This window comes from Mycteria americana, chromosome 2 (assembly GCF_035582795.1).
Source record: "Mycteria americana isolate JAX WOST 10 ecotype Jacksonville Zoo and Gardens chromosome 2, USCA_MyAme_1.0, whole genome shotgun sequence".
NCBI classification, from domain to species: Eukaryota; Metazoa; Chordata; class Aves; order Ciconiiformes; family Ciconiidae; genus Mycteria; species Mycteria americana.
In genome coordinates, this window is record NC_134366.1 from 69,487,444 (window position 1) to 69,510,911 (window position 23,468).

The following is a 23,468-nucleotide window of genomic DNA, read 5'->3' on the forward strand; positions in this document are numbered from 1 at the left end:
GTTCCGTGAGGAACTCATAGGAAAGGATTAAGATAGATTCTGTACTGGTGACAATTCACTGTTAAGTGATGAGGCTGTAAACTGGAGTGGTACACTTCTGGCATTGGAGGTCACCATGGGCTTCGTCTGCTTTCATTCTTGGTGTCCAATATAAGACAGAGTAGGCCTGTTTTTTACACTAGTATGGAGTACTTGAATTTGCAGTCTGAGTAACCTGGAGTGCAGTCTGTTAGAAACAGCCCCGAGATGTCTTAGATTCGTCATCCAGAAGTCAGGATAACCAGTACCGGTGGCTGCTGGAAGTATTTGCTCCGGGAGACATGTTTTTCATTCGGACTTTGTAACATTCTCAAATGGCAACAGCTGAGCAAAGCTTTGATTTTGAAATCTGTTTTACATTTACTTACTTGCATAGTAAAGTGGAATAGCTATGCTTGCACTTAGCCCAGTATTTAGAAAGATAAGACATACTATCTGTTCTTATATACCTGGCATCTGTAATGAGGCCTTAAGACTAAGGGCTGTTGAATAAAATTTTAAAAAATAATCAGGTCATTTGCTTGACTCTGCTTACTGGTTAAAAATAAGAGTATTCTGACAGGTGTTTCCCACCCAGTCCTTCCTAGATAGGTCCTGGTGACAATCAGCCTGATACAGTAATATTTGCAATATGGACACAATGTAAACACAATAAAAGAACCATTAAAATATCCGTATTATATCATAATATAAACAGGGCTTAAAGTGGGTTGATGACAGCTGGCCCTCTGTTTTAGGGGAGAGAAGAGCTTCACATCCTTTTCTGCTCTTGCTCTCTGAGCAGGGAATGTGGCAATGTAATTCTGTGGCTGCTCTGAGCCCAGTTTTTCTGTTAAGACTCCACCAGAAAGGATGCTGCTTTCTCAAGAGGGCAGAGATGCAGAACACAGTCTTTATTCCCTGCTGTCTCTGAAGAAGGCCTGATTTTGCACCAAGGAAATGCATGATGCACTTTTTTTTTTCAAATGCAAGGTCGGCAGTTTTCTTATGTTCCTGTACTCAGGTTGAAAGAGCACCTTTCAGAAAAACTGCCGGTCCGCTACAGCTTACCACAATCCCCGTCAATTGGCTGGTACCTTCCTAGCACCAAATGTCCTGTAATATCAGAAACACAATGTTCCTGTTTTTAAAACATGGGAAGGGAAGTCTTCCTATCCTAGATGCTGCTAAGTTATCAACTCCTAAGGAAGCTTGAAGGTGCTGATAACCCTGGAGATTAAGTTTCTTTTGGTTAAATGACTATTAATGAGTCTTCAACACTTCATCTTTTGCCTTTGGGATCTCATACTGTCATGCTGACAGAGATGGCCTTTTTCATCAAGAGAATCATCACGAGCAGGGAGAACTGATGCAGTTGCCAAGTCACTCTCCATCATATTTGAAAAGTCATGGCAATCAGGCAAAGTCCCCAGTGACTGGAAAAAGGGAAACATCACACCCAACCCATGGCAGGGGGGTTGGACTAGATGATCTTTAAAGGTCCCTTCCAACCCAAACCGTTTCGTCATTTTAACAAAAAGAAGTTCAAAGTACATTCCTTTACAGTGTGCTCATTATTATTATTTTTAATTTTCAGCTCCTACATCACCTTATTTTTGCTTATATGCCTATCTGGAATAAACTTTTCTATTCCAGGCTGCAGAACTAAAATCCGTGTGTCAGGAGGAAAAAACATCCAGCCTGAAAGCAAGTGTAGTCAAACGGCTTGTGACCTGTAAGTCTGGCTCACAAGCCATTGTTTGGCCACACTGTGAAACGCTCTTTCTCTGACTCAATTTAATCCTAACCAAAGCCAAAGGGTCCAAGTGGACTCGGAGGACGGATCATTGCAGACAGTTATCAGTTATGTATTCCGAGCTGCTGAGGTTCCATTGCTGCCTTTATCTACGCAAGTCTGACCATGGGAGGGAAGAACAGAGATTTATTGTCCGATAGCTAAGGCAGGCATCTATAAAACAGTGACAATTTACAAATATCCACGTGTAGTGTTTGTGTTTATGATACTAATGTAGGATACTAATGTAGGATGCTTTGTGTTTTCCATTTCTAATGATAAAAAAAGAGATGATTTGTCTGAAACCCCGTTTGTGGAGAGGCCACAGTCATCCCTGAGGTGTGAATGACTTAAATAATAGATCTTAGTCTTATACAGTGAGTTTCTTTCCCAGAACCTCAAAATGCTTTGTTGAGTTACGCTAGCAGAAGGTAAGGAGGAAAGAAGGGATTTAGACTGAGATTTTAAAAAGCTGCAAGACTGAATAAAATAATGAGCAGGATTGCTGTTACATTTTAAAATATCTTTAATGTTACCATTGGTAACATAGGATGGTGGTGGTTCAGTACAGCCACTCCTTTCAGAACTCAGTGACCTCTTTGGTCACTTAAAGGGACAGTGCAGTTAACAGCATGAACTTGAGGAGGGGACAGAACTCTCATAAGAGTGACTGTTAAATCACTTCAAAATATTGCAGAAAAAATCCAGTGGACTGAGTATTGTCTGCTCCTGAACCTTTGCAGCAGCTATTTTAGTTGTTGCAAAGTTAGGCGGTTGTGCAGATCCTGCCTTTGGCGGGATATTATCCGTTTGTTCAGCCACAGTTGTTGTAAATAAAATACTGGTCCACATTAAGTAGATCCATTTGGCAGAGGAATTAAAAGAGTGGTACTTGGTTGTTTTGTCCTGATTACATGGCCATGCTGGTTCTGAACAGATTGTGTATTTAAAATACTCCTCTGAGCAGACACTCAGCTTCACTAAAACCTTCAAGCTCCCACATCTTTGAAGGCAGATTATGAGGAGTAAAGGCTTTTTTAAAGCCTATTGACCAATTATAGCTATTTTTACAGAGACTTTGGTGGGGGTCATGAGTTCGGTAGGCACTGCCAGCAGCTTTACTGGTCCCAAACCAACCATAGATTGTCCTGTGTCCTTCTCCAGGTACTGTTACTGCGTGGACCCAACCATCAAGTCAGGTTATAATTTTTAATGAGTTTTGTATTCATTACACATCCATATGCAAGACAGGAATTCCTGATCTGGGAGTTGCAATATGTATTCGTTTTTCTTTAGACAACTTTTTAATATTAGTAGTTGTTGGAGTGGCTTGAGCCAAGTACAATCTTCTGCCTTGCTTGCAGTTGGACCCAACTTGATGGCTGTTTTTTAGGTCCTTTTGGAGACTTTTTGGAACATGAAATCTGGTGATGGTGGATCTGTAAAGAGGCAGACAGTTGTAAATGGGAAAACCATTTTGTAGGTCATTCTTTTGCTTTTTTGTCAAGCCTGAGTGTGAGCCTGAGCGTGTCAGGCTCTAGGTTGGCACACTTGAAGGTTCAGGTTTAGGCATGCTCAGAGCTGTCTGACTGTACAGGCAAATAAAAACTAGAGGGTAATTTAGCCATCTCCTTGACATATAAAACCACCTCTCTGCTTGTAGAAATCGTAGGGTTTGATGGGGGTAGACCTAGGAATTGGAAGGGGAGACGTGAAGTTTGCTTTTGCAATGTGTCTGGTTATACACAAAAAAAGCATTGTTATTCCTAAAACTTTGCATGGGACCTAATGTGCAGTTGAAGTACTGTGGGAAAGATGCTTTTACAGCATTTCTGTAACCTTTTAAATTTTTTTTAAATTAACTTTCTTACCAGTATGATTTGAGTAGGATACCAAATGCCCCCTCTAGTGGCTGATATTTTGGTAAAGGTGTTTTCAGTTTCTTGGGACAATTTTAACAGATGAGTAGCATGTCAGGACTACGTGAGTGCTAAATCACATTGAATTGCAGATTAACTCTTCATGAGAGAGCAGGCTAGTAGCTGGCCTGTAGGATTCTCGAGTGTTGCGATGCCCAATAACATGAAAAATACTGAGCTCTAAAGCTAAGAGGGATTTGAGTAATCTCAATTGTTAATCTTAATTCAAGAGCTATTTCTTTTCCTACTCTCAAGCAATTGCTGCCATTGGTAGATTTCTAAAATTTAATGGGAATGGAGAGCATCCACTGCATTTTTCAGGCCCTACTGAGGAGTGGTAGACTGACAAAATGACAGAGGTGTTAGCCATTGCATGCATCATTTTTAAGATTACAGCGTTATGCAAAACTTTATCTACTTCCCAAGTTATCTTAATCTAGTTATTAAAAACACTCTCAATTTATTTTAGAAGGGTGAAAACATTTTTGCTGGGGTACGGGAAGAGAAAGTCAGCTAAAAAAATGCACTTGTCTGACCAGCTACCATTTATGTGTATATTGTTTGCTCTGAAGAGAGTATGAGTCAGGCCCCAGTGTTACTATTTGCCATCATGCTAACGATGGAGGCAGAGGGTTTCATCAGCCATGGTAAGCAGTATCTTTATGGTGACTGCAGTGTGTAGCAGGAATGCTTTTTTTTGTTTTGTTTTGGGAATTCTCAAAATAGGTCAGCCTGTCACGGAGTGACCTTTAGTGGACTGGAAGATAGGTATCATCTATTGGGTTGAGTCCATAAAGACATTAAAAGACCATACTTGTGGCTGGATATGTGTTTTGTTCTTGTGCCTACTAACATTACAGTAAACAGCAAAAGCTCTTATTTCTTAATGTACTTGTAGGAGTATTCACATTGATATCAAGGGGATTACTTGCAATTAAAGCTAAGCATGCATGTAATTGCTTATAGGGTTCGGGTTTCAGATGAATTTAACAGGAAGAGAAAGGAAAGAAAAAATATATTTTTGTGTCATGCATTACATGGCATTGTATTATATAGATATTTCAAGACAAACCTTAGTTACAGCCACCTTTTCTAGATGTCTGATCTGTGTGGGATTTCCTACAGCAAAGAAGAGAGGTTGTAATAATACCTACTTCTTACATTGCACTTACCATCAGTAGGTCTGAGAGTGCTTTACAGAAGAGAGAGATTTCCCCAGTTCTGGAATTGGGAGGACTGACAGGGAAATGGGATGTGATTTGCTTGCTGTAGGTCACCCGGTAAATCTCCCAGTAGGTCACCTCTTTCTGGGAGAAGGTAGGAACACAGCCTGGAAACACAGCTTCCCTGCTTCTGCCCAGCCCAGCTCTGCATTCGTGACACCCTCTGAAGAAGAAAATTCTTGTAGAAAGGACTGCAGGCAAATTCAGGAGCAGATGCAGTAACTGAGAAAGTATTTCAGAGCATTTTTCTGTAATTGTCTATCATCACTTTCATTTGTATCACAGCAAAGGCTTGGAAGCCACTCCTGCAATTGGAGTTTACCAGCAAAGCACTTGTGAACCTATCCAGTGAGGTGGAGAAGCCTCTTCTCTCGGTAGGTGACACAGGGAAAACAAAATGAGCAGCACAGGGAGGGAAGGGAATGCGCTGAGATTATTTGGTATGTCTCAGCTCCCTGCCCTGTCAGCTACACGTCTTGTGATTAGGTCTGAGTAAAGTTTTCCCAAAAATGCAGGTATGGATGAGTAGTCCTCCTGGTTTTTTTTTAATGGAACATGAAAAGCTCTCAATTTTAAAAAGTGTAAGAGTCAGCACAAACCAGCAATGTCTTTGTGTGAAACAGATGTTTAAGCAGAGTCTCAGTAGTTAGTGTTAAGCTGATTAGCCATGCGGAGACTTTACTCTGGTGGCTTCCCCTGCAGGGAAGCCAGGGGACATGGTTTGTGGTCCACAGGAACCTGGTAGAGTTCAACTCTGTGATAGCTTTAGTGTTTACATGGGCGTTAAGTCAAAAAAGTGGTGGAGGATGTGTTTCATGCCGTTTTTTTCTTTGAGTTAGTACCATTTTTAGCTTTCCTCAGGGTTATTTTCTCTAGCCTGTGTTCAGGCACAGACTGGTACTGTAGCAGTAATACAAGAAAGTTTTACAGTACAGTTTTACAGAAAGTAATACAAGAAAGCAGTAATACAAGAAAGATCAAACAAGAAGTTTGATCCCATGGAAAATTAGGATCTGTGAATTGCTGATAGCTCCATACCATAGCTCATTCTCCTGAGTGCTCATCTAAAATTGCACTTTACTCCAAAGTAACTGACAGTCACTTGTTAAAACACTCTCCTTCTACCACCATGGACAAATTCACTTTCATAAATTGTTATAGCACATTAAAGCCTGAAAAAAAATTTTGGGACTGTTTGTGGCTCTCTCTGCTTTAGTCATATACTAATTAGCCACGTACAAGCTGCCTTTTGGTTGAAGAATAGCTGTGATGAGGCTGCAGTTATGTGGGATTGTTTATTTACCCATCAGAAGTTTCACAAGGCTCTCTGTAATTCACTCCAGAGTAGTTCCTGGAAACTTAACATTAGAATTAAGGGTTTGGGTTTTTTTCTTTCAGGGGATATTTTCATAAAAGAAAAAGGGGAGCCCTTCATGTCTTCCTCTTAATTTTTTTCAGGTGCCCCAAAGCAGACTCGGTTCTTTCCTGGATAGTTTCAGCCTTAGCAGTGTAGGTATATCCAAATGTAATTTGGCTCTCAGAGTTTCAAACGAAATGAGGCGGACTGAGGACTTAGCTTCTCTACACGTTTCTGGGACTCCACCTCAAAAGTGTTATTTGCCTTTGTTTTTGCTCTTCAGACTAAACCAAATCTGAACCACAAAGGGTGACTACAGACAGAGAACAGGACAAAATGGTAATTCATACCCTTGCACATACGTCACAGCGCTTCTGATTCAGTCCTCCACAGGGTGGAATACGTCCTATATTAAAAACAGATCTTCAGATTCTTCCAGTACCTCTCACGGTTTTAGATTAGTTTTGTGACATGTTTTTGCTGCAAGTATGGAGTTGCAGGCTGTGGAGAGCAACCTCACTGTGACAGGAGTCTGGGCTGTTGGGGACTCCGGAGTTAGAGTTAAGTTGCAGAAGTATGTTTTAGTAAAAGTTTTCCTTTCTACTTAAGTATTAATGCTGGAGACAGTATATCAGTTACAAGTGCAGTCATTTATTATTAACCATCACTGTATATAGTAAAGGTGTTTGTTTGGCAGCTGTAACACAGCATCTGGCCATATCTCAATATAACTATATCAACTTCAGCTTTGGCAGCCAACTGGAAAACCAGAATTTAATCAGCAAGCCCAGGCAAATAAGCCTGCACATAAATGTAAACCAATGCAGGTGTATTGTTCAAATGGCATTTAAAAGCCAGGAAGAAAAGCCCGCTCTGGCTGTTTCCAAGGTACAGTGGTGCCAGTCAGGATGAGAGACAGTTTTCTGCTGGAAGACCTCTGCTAGAGTTGGTGCCTCGAAGGTGTAAGTCACCTACCAGAGCCTGCGTGCCTGCCAGGAAACTGTGGCCTGGGTTGTGATAGCTGGAGAGATGGGTGTGACAGATGGAGAAGTGCTGGGGAGGGTTGATACTTAGGACCGTAACGAACAACTCTCAAGGAAAATGTCTGTGGTTGCTATATAACTTCTAGGTGCTGTTGTTTTCCTCTGAAATGTGGAGACTGTAAATGGTCTTGGCACGTTTTTGAGAAAATTTCTGACTCTCAGTTTATGTTCAATTAATGTTTTAACAAGAAGTAAAAAGAAAAGTGTTGGGGGTTGCCTTCCTGACTGTCTTTTTCTTGCAGAAGGACTTTACTTTTATCTCTAGGTTGCAGCAAAAGCAGAGCAAAAACACAAACTCCCGCTCCGGCATGTTAGCATTCAAACAATTATTTTCTTTGCCTCCATTTCTATTTTTCCCTTTTCTTCAAGTTCTGCCTTTAGTTAGGATTAGCGGGACCTGTGTTGGGTCTGCTTCCCAAAGGTACTTCAGCACATACACAGGTTAAAGTGCATGGTTTCCTGCAGAACAGAGGATATTTATGCCTTTGAATAGGCTGCTAAATTGGAGCATTTGTGCAGTTCTTCCCTTTTAAAAAACAACACTAACAAAAGCCACACTGTTCAGCTTCTGCTTTCTCTGCTCCAGGCAGATGCGTCTTATATGAGAGTAAGATGTGGTGGCACAGGCTATAACATGTACCAACACCCCGAGTACAGCATCTGCCAGGGCTCTGGGTATTTGAAATCAGAGATATAGGGCTGGAAGGGACCTCAAGGTTTCAACTTGTTGATTTTACAGTGACTGCTGCTGTTTGTCCAGCATTCCCCTAAAAACGTCTGTTGAGGAAGATGCTGCAACCCCAATCTCAGGGCTTTGCTGCCATAACAAGAGAAAACATTTTCTGTGACGTCTAATCCACAAGTCTGCTGCAAAGGGAGCTCTGGAGAACTTCCTCGGTCCAGCCTGGTTTATGTTAGAGGAAAATATCGGGTTGAATCCAACAGCCTGAGAGGGGCAAAGCTGCGCAGCTCCATGGCCCCTGGTCCAACCAGTAGTGAGGCTGAAAACGTATTCTCAGTCAGCAGATGTACACACAGCGCATATATATACCCTGTATACACTTGCACGTGGCCAGCCACATAGATCGCAGACAGAGCACTCACACGAACACAGACAGCACCAGCAGCCACATCCTGATCACCTCTCTGTTTGAGCAGGATGGAGGTCCGCTAGTGAGAATATACATATATGTACAAGGTGGATCCCTCCAGCAGCTGGGCTCAGACACTGTCTGCCCAGTAGCTGCCCCTGAGTCCCAGTCTCCCCAGTTGCTGGCCCCTGGCCATATGAGTCACCCTTTACTCTTAGGAGCAGTGGGAGGTGGCTGCCAGGTCAGTAGGGATTGTATTGTATATTTTTAAGTGGCAGGAAGGAAATGACAACATATGTCAGCACTCAGGTTTAGTAGAGTTACAGATTTAATGTAAGCAAAGATCTGACAGGTATAGAAGGGGGTGCTGGAGAGAGTGAAAGTTGCCAAAGAATTACTGTGGGAATGAAATGGTTCAACTGTTGAGTATATAAAAGTGAACTAACCTTGACAGCAGTATTTTCAGATTAAGTAGTCATCTGCGAGGTTTATGCTACTCTTAAGATACGTGTGGCAGTAAAGTGGTAGTCATTTGAAGTAGCACACTTAAAAAGACCAGGCTGGGAGTGCTTCAGGAAAGACTCCCACATCACTGTTATGCTATTGCAGGTGACATTGATTGCAAAATATTTTGATTTCAGATGTGAGTCACTCATTCATACCTGTGGGAACAAGACTTTGAAAGCTGCAGGGAGAATGCATGAGGCTTACTGAAATTCTCTATTTATCATGAGAGAAGGTACCCGATCTCATCCTGTAACGTCTAGATATGCTATGAAAAATTTTCTTGAACGGGAGATAATTCTTAAGTTCAGCCTTTTATCTTGCCTCTGCACTGGCTTTGCGTGGCCTTAGTGATGTTGCAAAAAACAAGAGGTAAGCCTCACTTCCCTAAAGTTTACCTCTGTGAGCATTAGCAGTTTTGAGATGTAGGGACTGAAGTTCCACTGTGCTTGCACTGGGGAGGAACACATTTGCTGGGTGACCGATCCCTTTGGGCATTGCCCGTTTTGCTGCCGAATATTCCTGTTTTACTGCTAGATTTTGCAAGAATACTTGGGTATAGAGCACTTTTTTTGCTACAGAGTAGTCTATTCAATGGAGGAAATAAGCAGCACAAGCACAGAAACCTCAACAGAGAGCAGAAGGGTGACGGGACGATGATATATTGGTGTAAGATAAATGATCTTCGGCTAGATGCCTTTCTTGGGTCTGCTTCTCAGTGTCATGCAGGGCTCATCTCCCTCAGTAAGAGGAGCCACTTGTTCTGGCTGTCAGTGGGGAAGAGCCCCCGCACCAGTCGGCAGCCGCCATGTTCCCTGCCCCGGTTCAGAGGGGACCCTTGGTGGGGCTGGCAGGGCTGCCTGCGACCAGACCAGGGCGGTTGCTGCTGGGTGGTGGGAGGCACTCTTCAGTCACAAGCTGTGAGCATGAAGGACATCCCTTTCTAATCTTCTCACCAACCCCTTTGCTTTCATACAGCCAGTTAGGAAAGGGTGGAGAAAAATGCTTTTGGACGCTGGCTGATGTACTGTTATATCACTTACTGTACAGTTTTTCAGTATGATAGGAGCCAAAGTTCAGCAGCCTTGAAAATGCCTCTGAAATCTTTTTGTCAAAGCCTTAACCAAGGTCACCTATCTTAAGAAAAAGGCATGGAAGGCAGGCACAGCAGTTTATGGTTTGGGCTTCCTCTTTCATCATTTTTGTACTTGGAAGATAACTGTAGCTGTTATCCTAGTGTAAACGTTTGAACTAAGGAGTAAATTTTCATATATTCATCTGGACTCTCAGATGAATAGTCTCTATTCTGCTCTTACCTGGTTCATGACAGTTCCAAAAAACATCTAATTTACTTTTCGCCCTGAGCAGCTCCAGGATTTGTTGTGTGAGCAAAATGAGGGTTATAAAAAGCAGCAGCAGGGATGCAGACATAGTGATTTTTCTCTTAGCTACGCGCATAAGCAGAGGTTCTGTAATGTACATTTAGTAGCTGTCTCTTTCCGTGTGGATACCGTATTAGCCTGAAAACCCTTGACCTGGACCTAATGGCTGGTTGCTATGGCAACAGGTTGCATAGTAACAGGTTTTGTTCCTAGGTTGAAATCATCTTGCTTCTCTTAAATGTGACTTTTGGGGAGGTCAGAAGTTGTTCATCAGATGAAACTAGGAAAGTTTTTCAAAGGAGAGGCAAAAATGTTCATGTTCAGCAACCCGAGCATCTGCCGAGGGATGTTCTTTGTTCCTGGCAGTGGAAGGAGGTAGTCAGCTCCCCTACCTTCTCCACTTCATTGAAGCGGAGGTCAGCAGCTCACCAGAAAAAAAAGCAGTTCTTGGAAACAAGATGACTGTAGGAGCTTCAGGGGAATTTGTCTGCTGTGCGACTCCCACTCCCAATCCTGCTAAAGGCAGTAGGCAAATATTAACAGCTTAACACTCCAGTAACCTTGAAAATTTCTGAACTTAAAGTAAGCCCCTGATCAGCTGCTCTCCAGCTGGACTGCTTCTAAACCTCTGCTGACCTGGTCCTGATTCACACTGGAGCCCTTTATGAATCTAAATTTTAAAGAATTGCAACCACACACTTCAGAAGAGCAGTTTTTTTGGTTTTTGATGGCTCTGCTTGGCAAGGTCCTATGGGAGACTGCCCTGGGGGGCAGAGGGGATGAGGTTGATCTACAGGAACAACCTCCCCAGAGCACGTGCCCCACTCCAGCGTGCTGCAAGCAGAGCCAAGCGTGGCAGAAAGCTGGCGTGGATGGGCAGGGACCTCCTGACTGAGCTCAAACACAAAAATAAAGTGCACAAGCTGCGATGGACTATCCAGGAGGGACATAGAGACAGTGGCCAAGCTTGCAGGGACAGGGCTGGGAAAGGCAAAGCTCAGCTGGAGCCGGAACAAGCTATAGGAAGGGTTTCTCTGGGTTCATTGGCAATAAAAAAAAGGCTGAGAAAATATGAGCCTGCTGCTCAGTGGGGCTGGGGTGAAGGAGATTAAAGATACTTGATGCCTTTTTTTGCTGCGGCTTTCACTAGTAAGGTCTGTCCTCACACCTCCCAGGTTTCTGAGTCTGTTAACAGAGTCTGTGGGAATATAGCATTACCCACAGTAGAGGAAGACGGTGATAGCTCTTGAGCTAATTGGATGTACAGCAGCCGCTGGCATCAGACAAGGTACATCCAAGGGCGCTGAGGGACTTGGTTAATGTCTCTGTGAAGCCACTTGGCAATCAGGGGAGGATCCTGGTGACTGGAAAAGGGCAAGTATTGCGCTCATCTTCAATACTGTTAAATGTCTTTATTAACCACCTAGACAGTAGGGTGGAGAGCAGCTTTGGCAAGTCTGTGGATGAAATCAAAGTGGGGGGAGTAGTCAATACACCAGAGGGCCCTGGGCAGGCTGGAGAAACGGCAGACAGGAACATCATGAAGTTCAGCAAAGGCAAACGTAGAGTCCCTTGTCCAAGGTGGAATAACCCTGTGCACCAGTACAGGTTGGGGTCTGCCTGGCTGGAAAGTCAGAAAATGCGCTGCAGATTCTGGTGGACAAGTTGAACTTCAGGCCACAGTGTGCTCTTCTGGCAAAGAAGGCCAACCGTCTCCTGGACTGCATTAGCAAGAGTGTAGCCAACAGGACCTGGCTACACCTGCAGTGGTGTCCAGTTTTGCGTACCCTGGTACAAGAAATAAGTTAAATACAGGAGCGAGTCCGGTGGAGAGCCACCAAGATGGTCAGGGGGCTGGAGCAGATGGTGAACGAGGAGAGGCTTAGGGAACTGGCTTTGTCCAGCCTCCAGAAAAGAAGGGTAAAGGAGGGTATTATTGCTGCCTGCAGCTTTCTGATGGGAGGATGTAGAGGAGATGGAGCCACACTCTTTTGGGAGATGTGCAGTGAAATGGCAAAAAGCAAAGCAGGAAACTCTGAGCAGATATTAAGAAGAAGTTCTTGCTGCGAGGGTGGTCAAACGCTGCAGCAGGGGCCCTGGGAGGTTGCCGGATTCCCATCTGTGGGGACAGTCAGAACTCGGCGTGGCCCTGGTGCGGCTGAGTGGGGTTTGGATCGGGTGACCTCCAGGGGCTCCTTCCAGCTGAGATCATTCTGCAAGTCTCAGTCTCTTTTCTCTTTGGCCCTAGAGAAAAGCAAGTGTAATTGAGAGCCCAGACCAGGACTCTGCCTAGGGATGGAACTGAAAATGAGTGGTTATGTTAAAAAGTGTGTTTATGTTACCCTCTTTTCCCCTCTCTCTCTCAGCCCTGAACATCTCTCTTCCCTGGTGAGCAGTGTCATCACGTTATACCTCAAGTATTTGGTAATGGCATGTCACTGTAATCCCCCTAGAGAACTCTTCCAATATCGCTCATTTCTTCTTTTATATTAAACACGCTGCTGTGTGTTTTACCCTTGTACCCTCTTGGCATGTATAAAGTAAGCAGAATTCAGCACTGACAGGAATGTATAAGCAGGCAGGAGCTTAGAGAAAAACAAAATCCAGACATGACGTGTGATTGGAGAGGGGCTTTCTTTTATTTTTTTTTAATTTGTGTTAGTCGATGTAATTTCTTAGCAGCTGTCAACCTCTAGCACTGTCAGAACAGCCACTTACGGCTGTGCTGCTGCACTGTGGTCCTCTCAGACAAGAGGCACAAGGAGGAGTGAAGTGGGGTTGTCCATTTATCCATTTAAGTCTTGGAAGGATTTGAAGGGCTGCAGCCAGGTAGTGGAAGCGATCGAAAGAGTTCACTCAGGTGAAGGGATCGGCAGTGGCAGGAAGGAGAACACCTAAACACAAGAAACAGAGTTTGAAGGGATCCTGTCATAGGATGGAAGGAACAAAAAATGCAGAGGGGCTGACTTGGCTTCATTTTAGGCCATTTTTCCTGTTAAGTCTTAAAATTACTTTACAAAGTGTTGCTAGTCCTCAGGGTGGTGGAACAGTGCAGGTTTGAAAGGTTACACCGGTTGCCCAGTGCTTCCGCAAATCAATGGCGAATCATAAAAGCAACAGGAGAATGTATTACCAGTGGCCCAGCAGCCTGGCCAGCAAGTGCAATACCTGGCTCGTCCTCCATATGATGCAATTGTGGCAGGAATGTGCTTTTGGGAGATGTAAATCTTGAGGACGTGCCTGCTTGTCATTAAAGAGATGGCAGAGCTTTCTTCATGCATGGAAATGTCAAGCAAGCATCTTGACCAAATTATCAGATGGTTGGTTGCATCTTGACATTGTAGGACATGCCAGTGGTTACATGGGGGAAGAAAAGATGCTCTTTGCTTCCTGTCCCAAAGTATTCCGGCTATGCTGCTGTGCACTGTGAATGTGTGGCAGCCCAGAGCAGGCTGTGCTGCAGACGCTCAGGAAGTCAGCAGGGTTTATATAAAGCTCTGCTGGGTTTGCAGAACCTTTTGGCTCTTTTCCATCATGGAAGCGGCAATATAAATAGAAGAATGTCTCACTTTTGAAGTTTGCCTTCTATTCACGGAAAGGAAGAACTTTGTGCCGGAACTGTGATATAATAGCTGTTAAATACAAGTCTCAAGACCAGTCCTATGACAGGCTGAACCGCTTGACCATATTTCAATGGGATGCGAGTGAGCTCAGTAGCCTATAGCATCACTTCTCTGTTAGCTGGTTGCTGACATCTGAATAAGGTTTGGCTGTATGAAAGCAGGGTTCAAGAGTAATCCATCCTCCCACCTCCCCTCCCAGCTGCTCCTCTCCCTGCTAAAAGAAAAAAATGTTGCTTTTTTTTTTTTTTCCTTTGGTCAGGTTAACAAAATGTTTGGGACTGTGGTGGTTGGAGTTGGAATTGCTGGCTTAGCACGGATCCGAGACTTGATGAATCCGATGCCTTCCAGCCCTTCTGAGCACCTGAAACTCTTTGGATTTGTATCCAGGTTAGAAATTTCATCTTAGCGTGTTTCATATGGAATTGTAATGTTTCTTTCTCCTGGTGCACTTGCCTTTCCATGTGGAGGACTATTATTTGAGGGGGGCAGGGGATGAATATCCGAAGTTTCATATTTCTCTTATAATTAAGGCTGTCTGAAAAGGGAAAGTTTATGCAAATATGCCTGTCATTCTGAGTGGCAGCTAGGAAATGAGCACAGAAAGCTTTGCAAGAGGGAACAAATAGATTACCTTAGTGAGATACCTTGCAGAAATGGCTAAAATAAAAGCTGAGAGATGTTCTTGCTGCAGGATCTGTGTGATAAAAAGAAATGCAATTCTGTCTGACTGAAATTTCCTGTAGGCTTAGGATGGTACAGACAATAATTACACTAATGACCTAACTTCTGCATGAAATTTATAGAAATGTTTAAAAAACATAAGACGTTTTACAAAGTTCTTAAAAACTTTTTTTAAAAAACATGTGTTGTAAAGCTCCTAGCACTGCAACTTCATCCTAAAATTTATTTTATTTTTTTTAAACCAAATACCGGACCTGCAGTTGTCTTTAAAGAAGATCTCATAATTTAATACATATAGTAAGGCTGCCTCTTAGAGAGCAACTTTATAGTTTTTTTTCACTAGCTTGGAGCCATGGAAATTTGGCAGGACTGTGTTACGCATATACCTCCATCTGAGCATTCCTGCTAGGCTGTCTGCCCCATAACAGCAGAGCATAAAGGTTTTAAATAGTTAGGCGGTACATGTATGGATCTCAGGCTGTGAATGTATTTTTCCAGCTATATTTAAATCATGCAGTCAGGGTTGTTTGAGACTGAAAAGACCTATTAGGTCATCCAGTTTATTTCCCTGCCAAATACACTCTTGGTTCCCTGATGCCTTTGCTAGTGCTACAGCTAGCCTTGAACAACACTAAAGAGAGGGTTTCCACTACTTTTGTTGAGAAACAGCACTATCGAAATGCACAGTTCACAGACAGCTTGCTTGGATATGTTACCTTGCTCTTTGCATTCCGATCACATACAAACATTCCCTGTCTTTGCTTTCAAGTCCTGCTTGTGGCCTACCTTCGTGCTGTCTGTCACCTATCCTAACACTGTCAAGGTGCCTGCTCCAGTCTTTACTAATGCAAAGGGCTTTTGGGGGGAGTGTGTGTGTTTCATTTTCAGGTGGAGATGTGCTCAGGGTGGTGGCCAAGAGAGCCTTCCCTTTAGCACTGGCATGGTGTGTGTGTTGCAAGGTATGAGCCATTATAGCTAAGCATCTGCTTTGTCCCTCTCCTGCTTGTCCGTACTTCTTGTAGTTGCATGTGGCCCTGCCAACTCAAGTGCTTTTGCCCATGTTGTCCAGCATGGTGGGAAGTTCTCCCATAGGAGCACTGTCCTCTTTCAAGTCACTCTTTTAAAATGGCTTTCATAACCATGCTTATTAAAAAACAAAACACCAAAACCAAAAAGCACTTTACATTTCAATAGCAGGACAGTTTCTGTACTGATGCCACCACCTATACACTGACCCATCTGTTTTCTTCTTTTGTGCACTCCACTTCTGTCTGTAAGTGCTTGTGCACTTCTGAATTACAAGCTGCCTTTGTTCTACCCTGGTTGAACTCAGTGAGACAGCGGTCCATGGGAACAATTTCTAAGTGCTGCTGCACAACATGCAGTTAGGGAGAATGGACTGTGATGGTTATGCTCTGGTTGTATTTATGCTAAATACACAGGAGAAGTTTTGGCAACATTAATGAGGCCAAGCAGATTAGCCTGGAAGATGCTCTAAGAAGCAAAGAGATCCATGCAGCCTTCATCAGCACAGAGAACAGAACCCATGAAGAAACCATCAGGTATTTCGAGGTGTTTTTTTTTTCCTTTTTCCCACCCTTTCCCCTGTAATTTAGAAACATAGAGGAGCTGTGTAAAGCTGTTGCAGGAGAGGATGTGGCCACTGGAGGAGAGACTGCCAGACTAGAAGCCTGAAGTGAATGATAGCAAGTTCCATAGAGCACCTAATAAGTCCTGGAAGAGAGTAAGATTTAAGATGCATTCATTTCCCAAGTAATTCCAATTGAGTACCTCTAGGCCTGTATTTGATGGACAGGCAGCTTAAAACAGGATTCAAAACCTTTCCTCACAGATTATATAGAGGAAGGGCACTCCAGTGCCCCACTCCAGCCACTCAAGTGTCTGGAAGTTAGAAATTGCAGTGCTCAACACTGTGGTGTTTTAGTGACTTGCTGTAGGTGAGTGAGGGAATTCTGTGGAAAAAGGAGAATTAAAACCCAGCTCTCCTGGTGTTTAAATGTGTGATGTAGCCACCACACCATCCTTGCTAGGAAACTTGCCATTTATTTCTGTTACTCCGCATTGTGGTTTTCTCCATATGGGGCTGACTGTGGGAATGAGAAGCAGCTTGCACAGTGGCGAGAGATGATTACGATGATCTACTTTTTAAAGACTGATCTTGTATCCCTTTCAGAATGTTTTTAGAAGCTGGGAAACATGTCCTTGTTGAGTACCCCATGGCTTTGTCTGCTAAGGCGGCCCGTGAGCTCTGGGAGATGGCTGAACAGAAAGGTAATGGCATTTGTTCTCAAAGGTGTAAACAGTATTACCTGTTTGGTAGCACCAAAGGCATGAAACTCAAAGGCAGGGCTCCAGTCTACTATTAATCATGACATACAGGGGAGTATGCCTGTCTCAGAGGATTTAAGGATTTAAGACATGTGCCAATGGGGTAATAAACACACAAATGTCAAGACTAAGAGTAACGTATGTTTGCCCTCACAAAAGCACTGGTCTCTGCTTGTGACGCTAAGAATGCAGTTAGAGAAGGAAACTTCTGTCGCAGTTAGAGAAGGAAACTTCGGTCGCAGTGATAGTAAAGCACTTAATGAGTGTAGCCATTGGACTTGTGCACTTCCCTGTCCTCTCTTTCCCTGAAAATAAAACTGAAAACAGCTCTCCTAGCTTCTAGTGTTTGTGACGTGCTGGTCACACACAGCTGCTCATGCTATTGTAGACCAGCAAGGCATCCCTGTCTGAAAGACAGCTTGTCTCTAAGCAAAATCTCTTTATTTCTGGAAAGCGTGTGGTCCCATCCCTGTGGTGCCAAGGGTCAGAAGCTGGCAGTTCAGTTGAGGCCAGTGGGGATGTATGGGACTGCAAGGAACAGAACAAGGCTGGGCAGGAGCAGAGTGCAAACCGTTTGGACAAGCTGCACTATTTATACCACTGCTTCTTAAAAATTTCCTTTGTGACTTTTGTCCTAAAACACCGGAGGTATAGGATTTCTACTTTGCTGTTTCCCTGTACCAACACCACTTACTGCCTTGTTGCTTGCCAGATGGCTTCCCATTGAGCAGAATTTATGCCCCTTCTCTTGAAGCAGCAGCAGTTACTGTCAGCAGCCTAAAATGACTCTCCTGGAAACCTTCCAGAAAAACACATATTGAATGAGGGCCACATTCAATGTGTATTGGATAGCCTCTATTCCAAAGTAGCCCAATTAATTGCAATGGAGGGAGGTACTTCTTAACATATTGTTACAACCTGGGTCTGAGTATTATGCTATTTTTTTTCCCCTCCTTTTTCTTTCCTACTACCCTGGGAGGAAAAATGCAGAACAAGGAAATGTGAGGGGAAAGAGGCCAAGAATTAATCCGTCTTTTACTTTGAAGACTCATGTTTCAGCCTTAGTTGGGTATTGGGTTTCATTACAGAGTTTCTGTTAAACATAGTGGCTACTGTTTCTGTAGTCTGTAGTCTCTATATTTGTTGTGTCCTGAAAATCCTTAACCCAGATTGATGCCTCAGCACAGGGTCCGTGTTTGGTTTTCTTCTTGACATCATTTTGCCAGCCATGCATGAGAACATTTCTAAGTGAGTTCCCACTGGTGGCTGGTGAAGCCTTTACTGCTTAGACATGCCTTTGATTCACACAGAAAGCTCTTATTTAATCTGTCCTGATTTTTGGTGGGGGTTTTTTTTTTTTTTAATGGCAGATAAAGTACTCCATGTGGAACACATTGAGCTTCTGACTGAAGAGTACAAGCAGCTGAAAAAAGAGGTGGCTGGGAAAGACCTGGTGAAGGGAACATTGCATTTCACAGGTCAGTAGCTGTGAGGAAATCAAAGTCCATCTGGATTTGTCTGCCTGCTCCACAGGGATGCCAGTCCTTCCAGGCTTCATTCAGTCCTTTTAGACGAGAGTCTGTCTATAAACTGACTAGAGACACAGGTACTAGTTGTGGATATTTCCATGAAATTACAGAATTGTCTGGAAAGCACCTTTGCCTTAACACTTGTCTTCTACAGGCTGTTGCTTTGCTAATCTCTTTCTGCCATCTGGTGAAGAATGCAAGCCCGTGCCTTGTTGTATGTAGGAGAGGGCACTTCTTCATCCCTTCTGTACTTTGGTGGTAGTGACCAATGTCTCATTCATATTGGTCTCAGAGAGGATGATGAACTCTTGAGGAAGTGTCCCAGTTTGTAGTGAGGACCTTTAGTCTTCCGTACTGGTGTTTGGCCCCAGAAGAGCTGGGAGAGATTTTCAAGCCATTGTTTTCTCCTTACTTTATTCCCTTGTTGAATCCACATACACCCTCCTGTCCTCAACATGTCCTGAAGGGTTTGTTGTATATGTACTTTGTGCAGCCTTCTCTGTCATAGCTCACCACCTGATCCATTTCAAGGTTGACCATGTTTGTTTGACTTTCCTACTCAGTCCATCCATCCACTCATGGGCTTTCTACACCCTGGTCTCTAAGCTTGCAACAGTGTAGTTTCTTCAGACTTTCCTAGGCAGAGGGCATTATTCTCTTTCCCATTTCTCAAGACTTTCTGTTGCTGTTGCACCAGGTAGCGTCCTTGATGAAAACAAAGCAGGATTCCCAGCTTTCAGTGGAATTGCCCGACTGACTTGGCTGATTGACCTCTTTGGAGACCTCACTGTTACCTCTGCCACCAGAGAAAAGCAGAAGGATAAGAATTATTCCAGAATGACTGTTCACTTTCAGACGGCAAACAAGAAGTGAGTAATGGCTGTGGCAGCAGGTGGGCCAGGCTCCTCAGGTATCATCTGCAGGAGTCCTGCATCCTCTCTTCCTCTTGTGGAAACAGAATGGGTGGATGCTGGCGTGAAAGTGTACAAGAGAAACAGACCTGAAAATGCTTTCTATAGTAATCACTGTAAAAAGACCTACACTAAACAATGTCTGCTGAAGAGCACGAGGAGGTTTAAAAGCTCTTTTCTGATGTCTGAATGTAGGAATGGGCCCATAATGCATTTTACCATGCCCAAGACTAAAAGACCTTTCTCTTGCACTCTGAAAAATTGTTCAGAGGCAGGATATTTTTTGTTTAGCATCAAACATTCTAGCTGTACATTGAAAGCTAACCTTTCTTTAAAGGTTGAAAAGATATGACTGTTTGAAAAGGTAATGCACTAGTTATAATACTTAGCTTATAGCACTACAAAGTTTGTGCTAATATGTAGTACTAGCTGGAGGTTATGAGAAAATTACACATTTTGAGCAGAAGTATAATAAACTACTGAAAGGCCAACATGCAGAGTTTGCTCTTGACTAATGCCTAATCTGCAGTCCTGAAGTTTCATTGATTTTTCCTGAGTAGGACAACAGTCTGTTTCTCATTTCTTGTCTTTTTGCTTTTCTTGCATGAGTGTGTCAGGCTGAGCGAGAATCCAGCAACCAGGATTATTTGTCATTTTTTCCAGTCATTGCACTATGACTTTCTTGCAGAAAACTCTTTTGATGATGCATTTTATAATAATGAGTATGATCTCCCTTTTATTATATGATAACAATAGCCATGCTATCAAATAGTATATTTTTAATGGCCTTGCTATAAAATAGAACATTTTTAAATATTATATGAGCATGAAGTAAGTCATCAGTGTTTCATACTGTGGATTGAGATCTCAACTTGGTCCAAAATCTGGTGGTGTATTTTGCTGGAAACTCTCTGGTTTGGTCATTCTGGGCCATCCGTATGGAGGTCATGTTCTTTCAGATAGGTTGACGTTAGTTATGACAGCAGTTTTCTGCATGCTATAGATGCAACTGGAGAATTGTCTGACATGAAGAGGTACAGAGAAGTTACCCAAGCTCTGTATGTTTCCTAGGAGGTAGGAATGGTGATGGAACAATTTGTTCCTTTCCCTTCACTCCTGTTTGTCCATATAGCACGCTCTGCCTTTGAGACAGATGACCCCCTCATGGGCATATGACAAGAGGCAGATGAGAAGACTAGGGAGAGCAGGGGAAAATAAGACCCCATGGGAAAATATTCTGGCCTATCTTCATTTGTAATAAATTACCCTTTTTTGTTGCACTTTTACTGCTAGAACACTTAAAACAAAAAAACCCAACAACAACAAAAAATAAAACCCCACCAAACATGAATGCGTACTTCTTAAAGAATTTTAGATAAGTGTTTAGTTAACAAAGTAATAACCTGAAGGGCTAGCTATTTGGGGAGTGAATAATCAGGGCTCCTTTGAACTGTTAGTTTCACCGCAGGTCTAGTTAAGCATTTTATCAGTCAGTCCTACCAAGCCCACTGCAGTTTATTGTGGGATTAGCATCTTGTCTTAGCAATCTTCCTCTCTCTTTAAATAAAACATCATTTCCAATTCCTTTTAAAATGCTGTTGTGAGAGGACAGAACTTGGTATACAAGCTCTGTTTACCCTCTTAGCAATTTGCCAGTAACACGAGTAGCTGTAAAGATCTATATAGAGTGAGATTTTGAACTAATTCCAGCAGGTGGAACTAGCGGGTGGCTTAAACATTTCCCTGGCTGTCCTGTCTCCTAGGTAGTCCTCAGCTGCTATGTATGATATTTGCTAGATACAGAACCGTTTCTGGATTTCTGTTTTTTTCCTGCTCTACACCGCTAACAGATACCGGCTTTTCTTAGCCCACTGCTATTTGTATGGGTCAGTAAGTGTTTTGTCACCATGAGCTTTTTAATGACCTCGGGGACAGTCAGCTTTATGCCTCTGGGATAATTTACGCCAGCTGGAAAGTCACATAGCGTTCCTGTATTCTGTTCGGTGGTGGGGCCATATTTCCTGCTGACCTTCCCCCATTGACGTCAGTGGAGCTACAGCAGTAGAGAATTTGGCCCACTCTCCGTCAAGTGAAGTTATGGCCCAGCAGTAATGGTGGTGGTGTTACGGCTCTAATTTGCCCAACCTTTATTTTGCTGAAGGATGGGAAAGGTCTGCACCTTTCCTGAGAGCTATCCCATCCTTTTTTGAAAGACATGAATACACTAACCTTGAGAAATCAGGTTAATTCAGCCTATTTTCTGCCTTGGAAAATACGGCAGGTGCAGAATGCAGGAGCCTGTGTTCTGCTTGTTAAACAGGGATTTGTGCAAAGGCTATAGTCGGTCTCTGCTGTACAGCCTGCACTGGCTGCTCATCTGTCTCTGGGTGGATTTTGGAGGTGTGCGTTAACGTCTGACACCCAGCTATCTGAGAGATGACCCCTGCCTCTGTTGTGTTTCCAAGACAGTTGAGCTGACAGCCTCTGTGTGATAAAACATTGAGCAATCCAGGAAAAGCCAAACCTCCACTGACAGCACGGACTGCAGTTCCTGTCCCAGGATTACAGAGCTTGGATTCAATAAGTGTCAAAAATGAATTTTTAGTGCAATCTGAAGAGAGAATGATTTGGGCAATGTCTCTTTTGGTGTTAACTAAGGGTAGGGTCTAATTGTCTAATTCCCATCCAAGGTAAGGTAGCCCCTTTTTGATTACATGGTAAATAAAAAATATTGGTGTTTTCAAAGCACGAAAAGGAAGATGTTTAAAAGAAATTGAAGACATTTTCTGAACACATATTCTGACAATAAACATTTGAAATGATATTTTTATTGAGATCTAAGATTACAAAGTCTAATAAAATAGCTTCAAATTGAACATCCGTAAAAGAATCATGTAATACATGCTTTATGCAGAAGTTGCTGCATAAAATATTAAGCTGACTGGACCCAGAATTCTTTCAAGCATGAAACCAGCTTAATTCTTCTGCAGGTACAAAGAGCGTTCGCTTAATTTTCGTTTATTGAGCTAGCACAGTCCAACTAGGGCCACTCATTATTTGAGGAAACAGGGAATGAGAAAAGTAGAAAGTCTCTTCCAATCTCTGAATCAAATGTAGCTAGGAAAGCTCTACCTGTCTAAAATCTGGAAAGAGAGAATGACCATAGAAAGTCAGGGTGGTTTCTTCACTGCAGATAGTGCTTGCTTTGTAAAAAGTCAGTATAAGAGTGGTTGGTTAGTGTTTGGTTAAACTTTCTTTTTCTTCTTTAACTGTCCAACATATTTAATGTGGCTTTATTCGGCTACCAAAAATGCTGGATTTGTTGCTTCTAAGTGACACTACTAACACTTCTAAATAACTAACTATATCCATAGCCAGATGATACTTTGATACAAATCTTTAATGAAAATGGGTGAATTATCTATTAAAAAACCAGCAGCCCTTTACAATTTTCTGACATAAAATACAAACCTGTTTCTTAAGCTACAAAATTGCTTAAATAATGTGCAGACTTGCAGCGTACATATCTTTGTAGTAAAAAAAGGACTAATTTTAGTGCAGAAGTTGTTGTTAATTAAAAATTAATATGTTTTGGTTACCAATCAAGTAGAATCAACCTCTCTTCGGGAAAATAACCAAAAATCCAATTGCAGAAGAAGATAAATCTATTAGTAAACCCAGCATTTTCCTGCTCACTGATATAAATCAGTCATTTTAACCACTTTGATTAAATTCTGCCTGCTCTGCATGATTGTGCTTCTGGTTCAGTGGCTTCCCCAAGCTAGAGCAGAAGAACGCATATGCTTGAGGCTGATCATGGTCTGCTCTAGATCACCCCAGGGAGGTGACCCTGCATTGACACTGCCTATTTTGGATCGTATTGTGGACTCCCCGCTATTACATGGTGGAGATCTTTGCCTATGCCTGCCCAGTGGTTTCTTCATACCTGCCTACCTGAGATAAAGCAGCTTTGAATAACAGTGGCCTGAATCCTCTGTGGCTGTTTGCTATCCTAAGAACATAAAACCGGCTCTGTAGAGTCA

At 42.9% G+C, this 23,468-nt stretch overlaps 1 protein-coding gene across 3 annotated transcripts in view; it reads left to right on the forward strand.

Moving 5' to 3' along the window:
- Nucleotides 1–23,468, forward strand: part of BLVRA (biliverdin reductase A) — a 31,695-nt gene that overhangs the window by 3,871 nt on the left and 4,356 nt on the right. For 2 of the 3 annotated variants that reach the window (XM_075493705.1, XM_075493708.1), the window contains exons 2-6: nt 14,215–14,342; nt 16,079–16,198; nt 16,831–16,928; nt 18,356–18,463; nt 19,212–19,383. In XM_075493705.1, coding sequence (XP_075349820.1) covers nt 14,224–14,342; nt 16,079–16,198; nt 16,831–16,928; nt 18,356–18,463; nt 19,212–19,383 — 617 coding nt within the window. In that variant the 5' untranslated portion in view covers nt 14,215–14,223. Of the gene's footprint in view, nt 1–9,087; nt 9,186–14,214; nt 14,343–16,078; nt 16,199–16,830; nt 16,929–18,355; nt 18,464–19,211; nt 19,384–23,468 lie in introns of all 3 variants that reach the window. The other variant, XM_075493706.1, reaches the window with a different exon arrangement.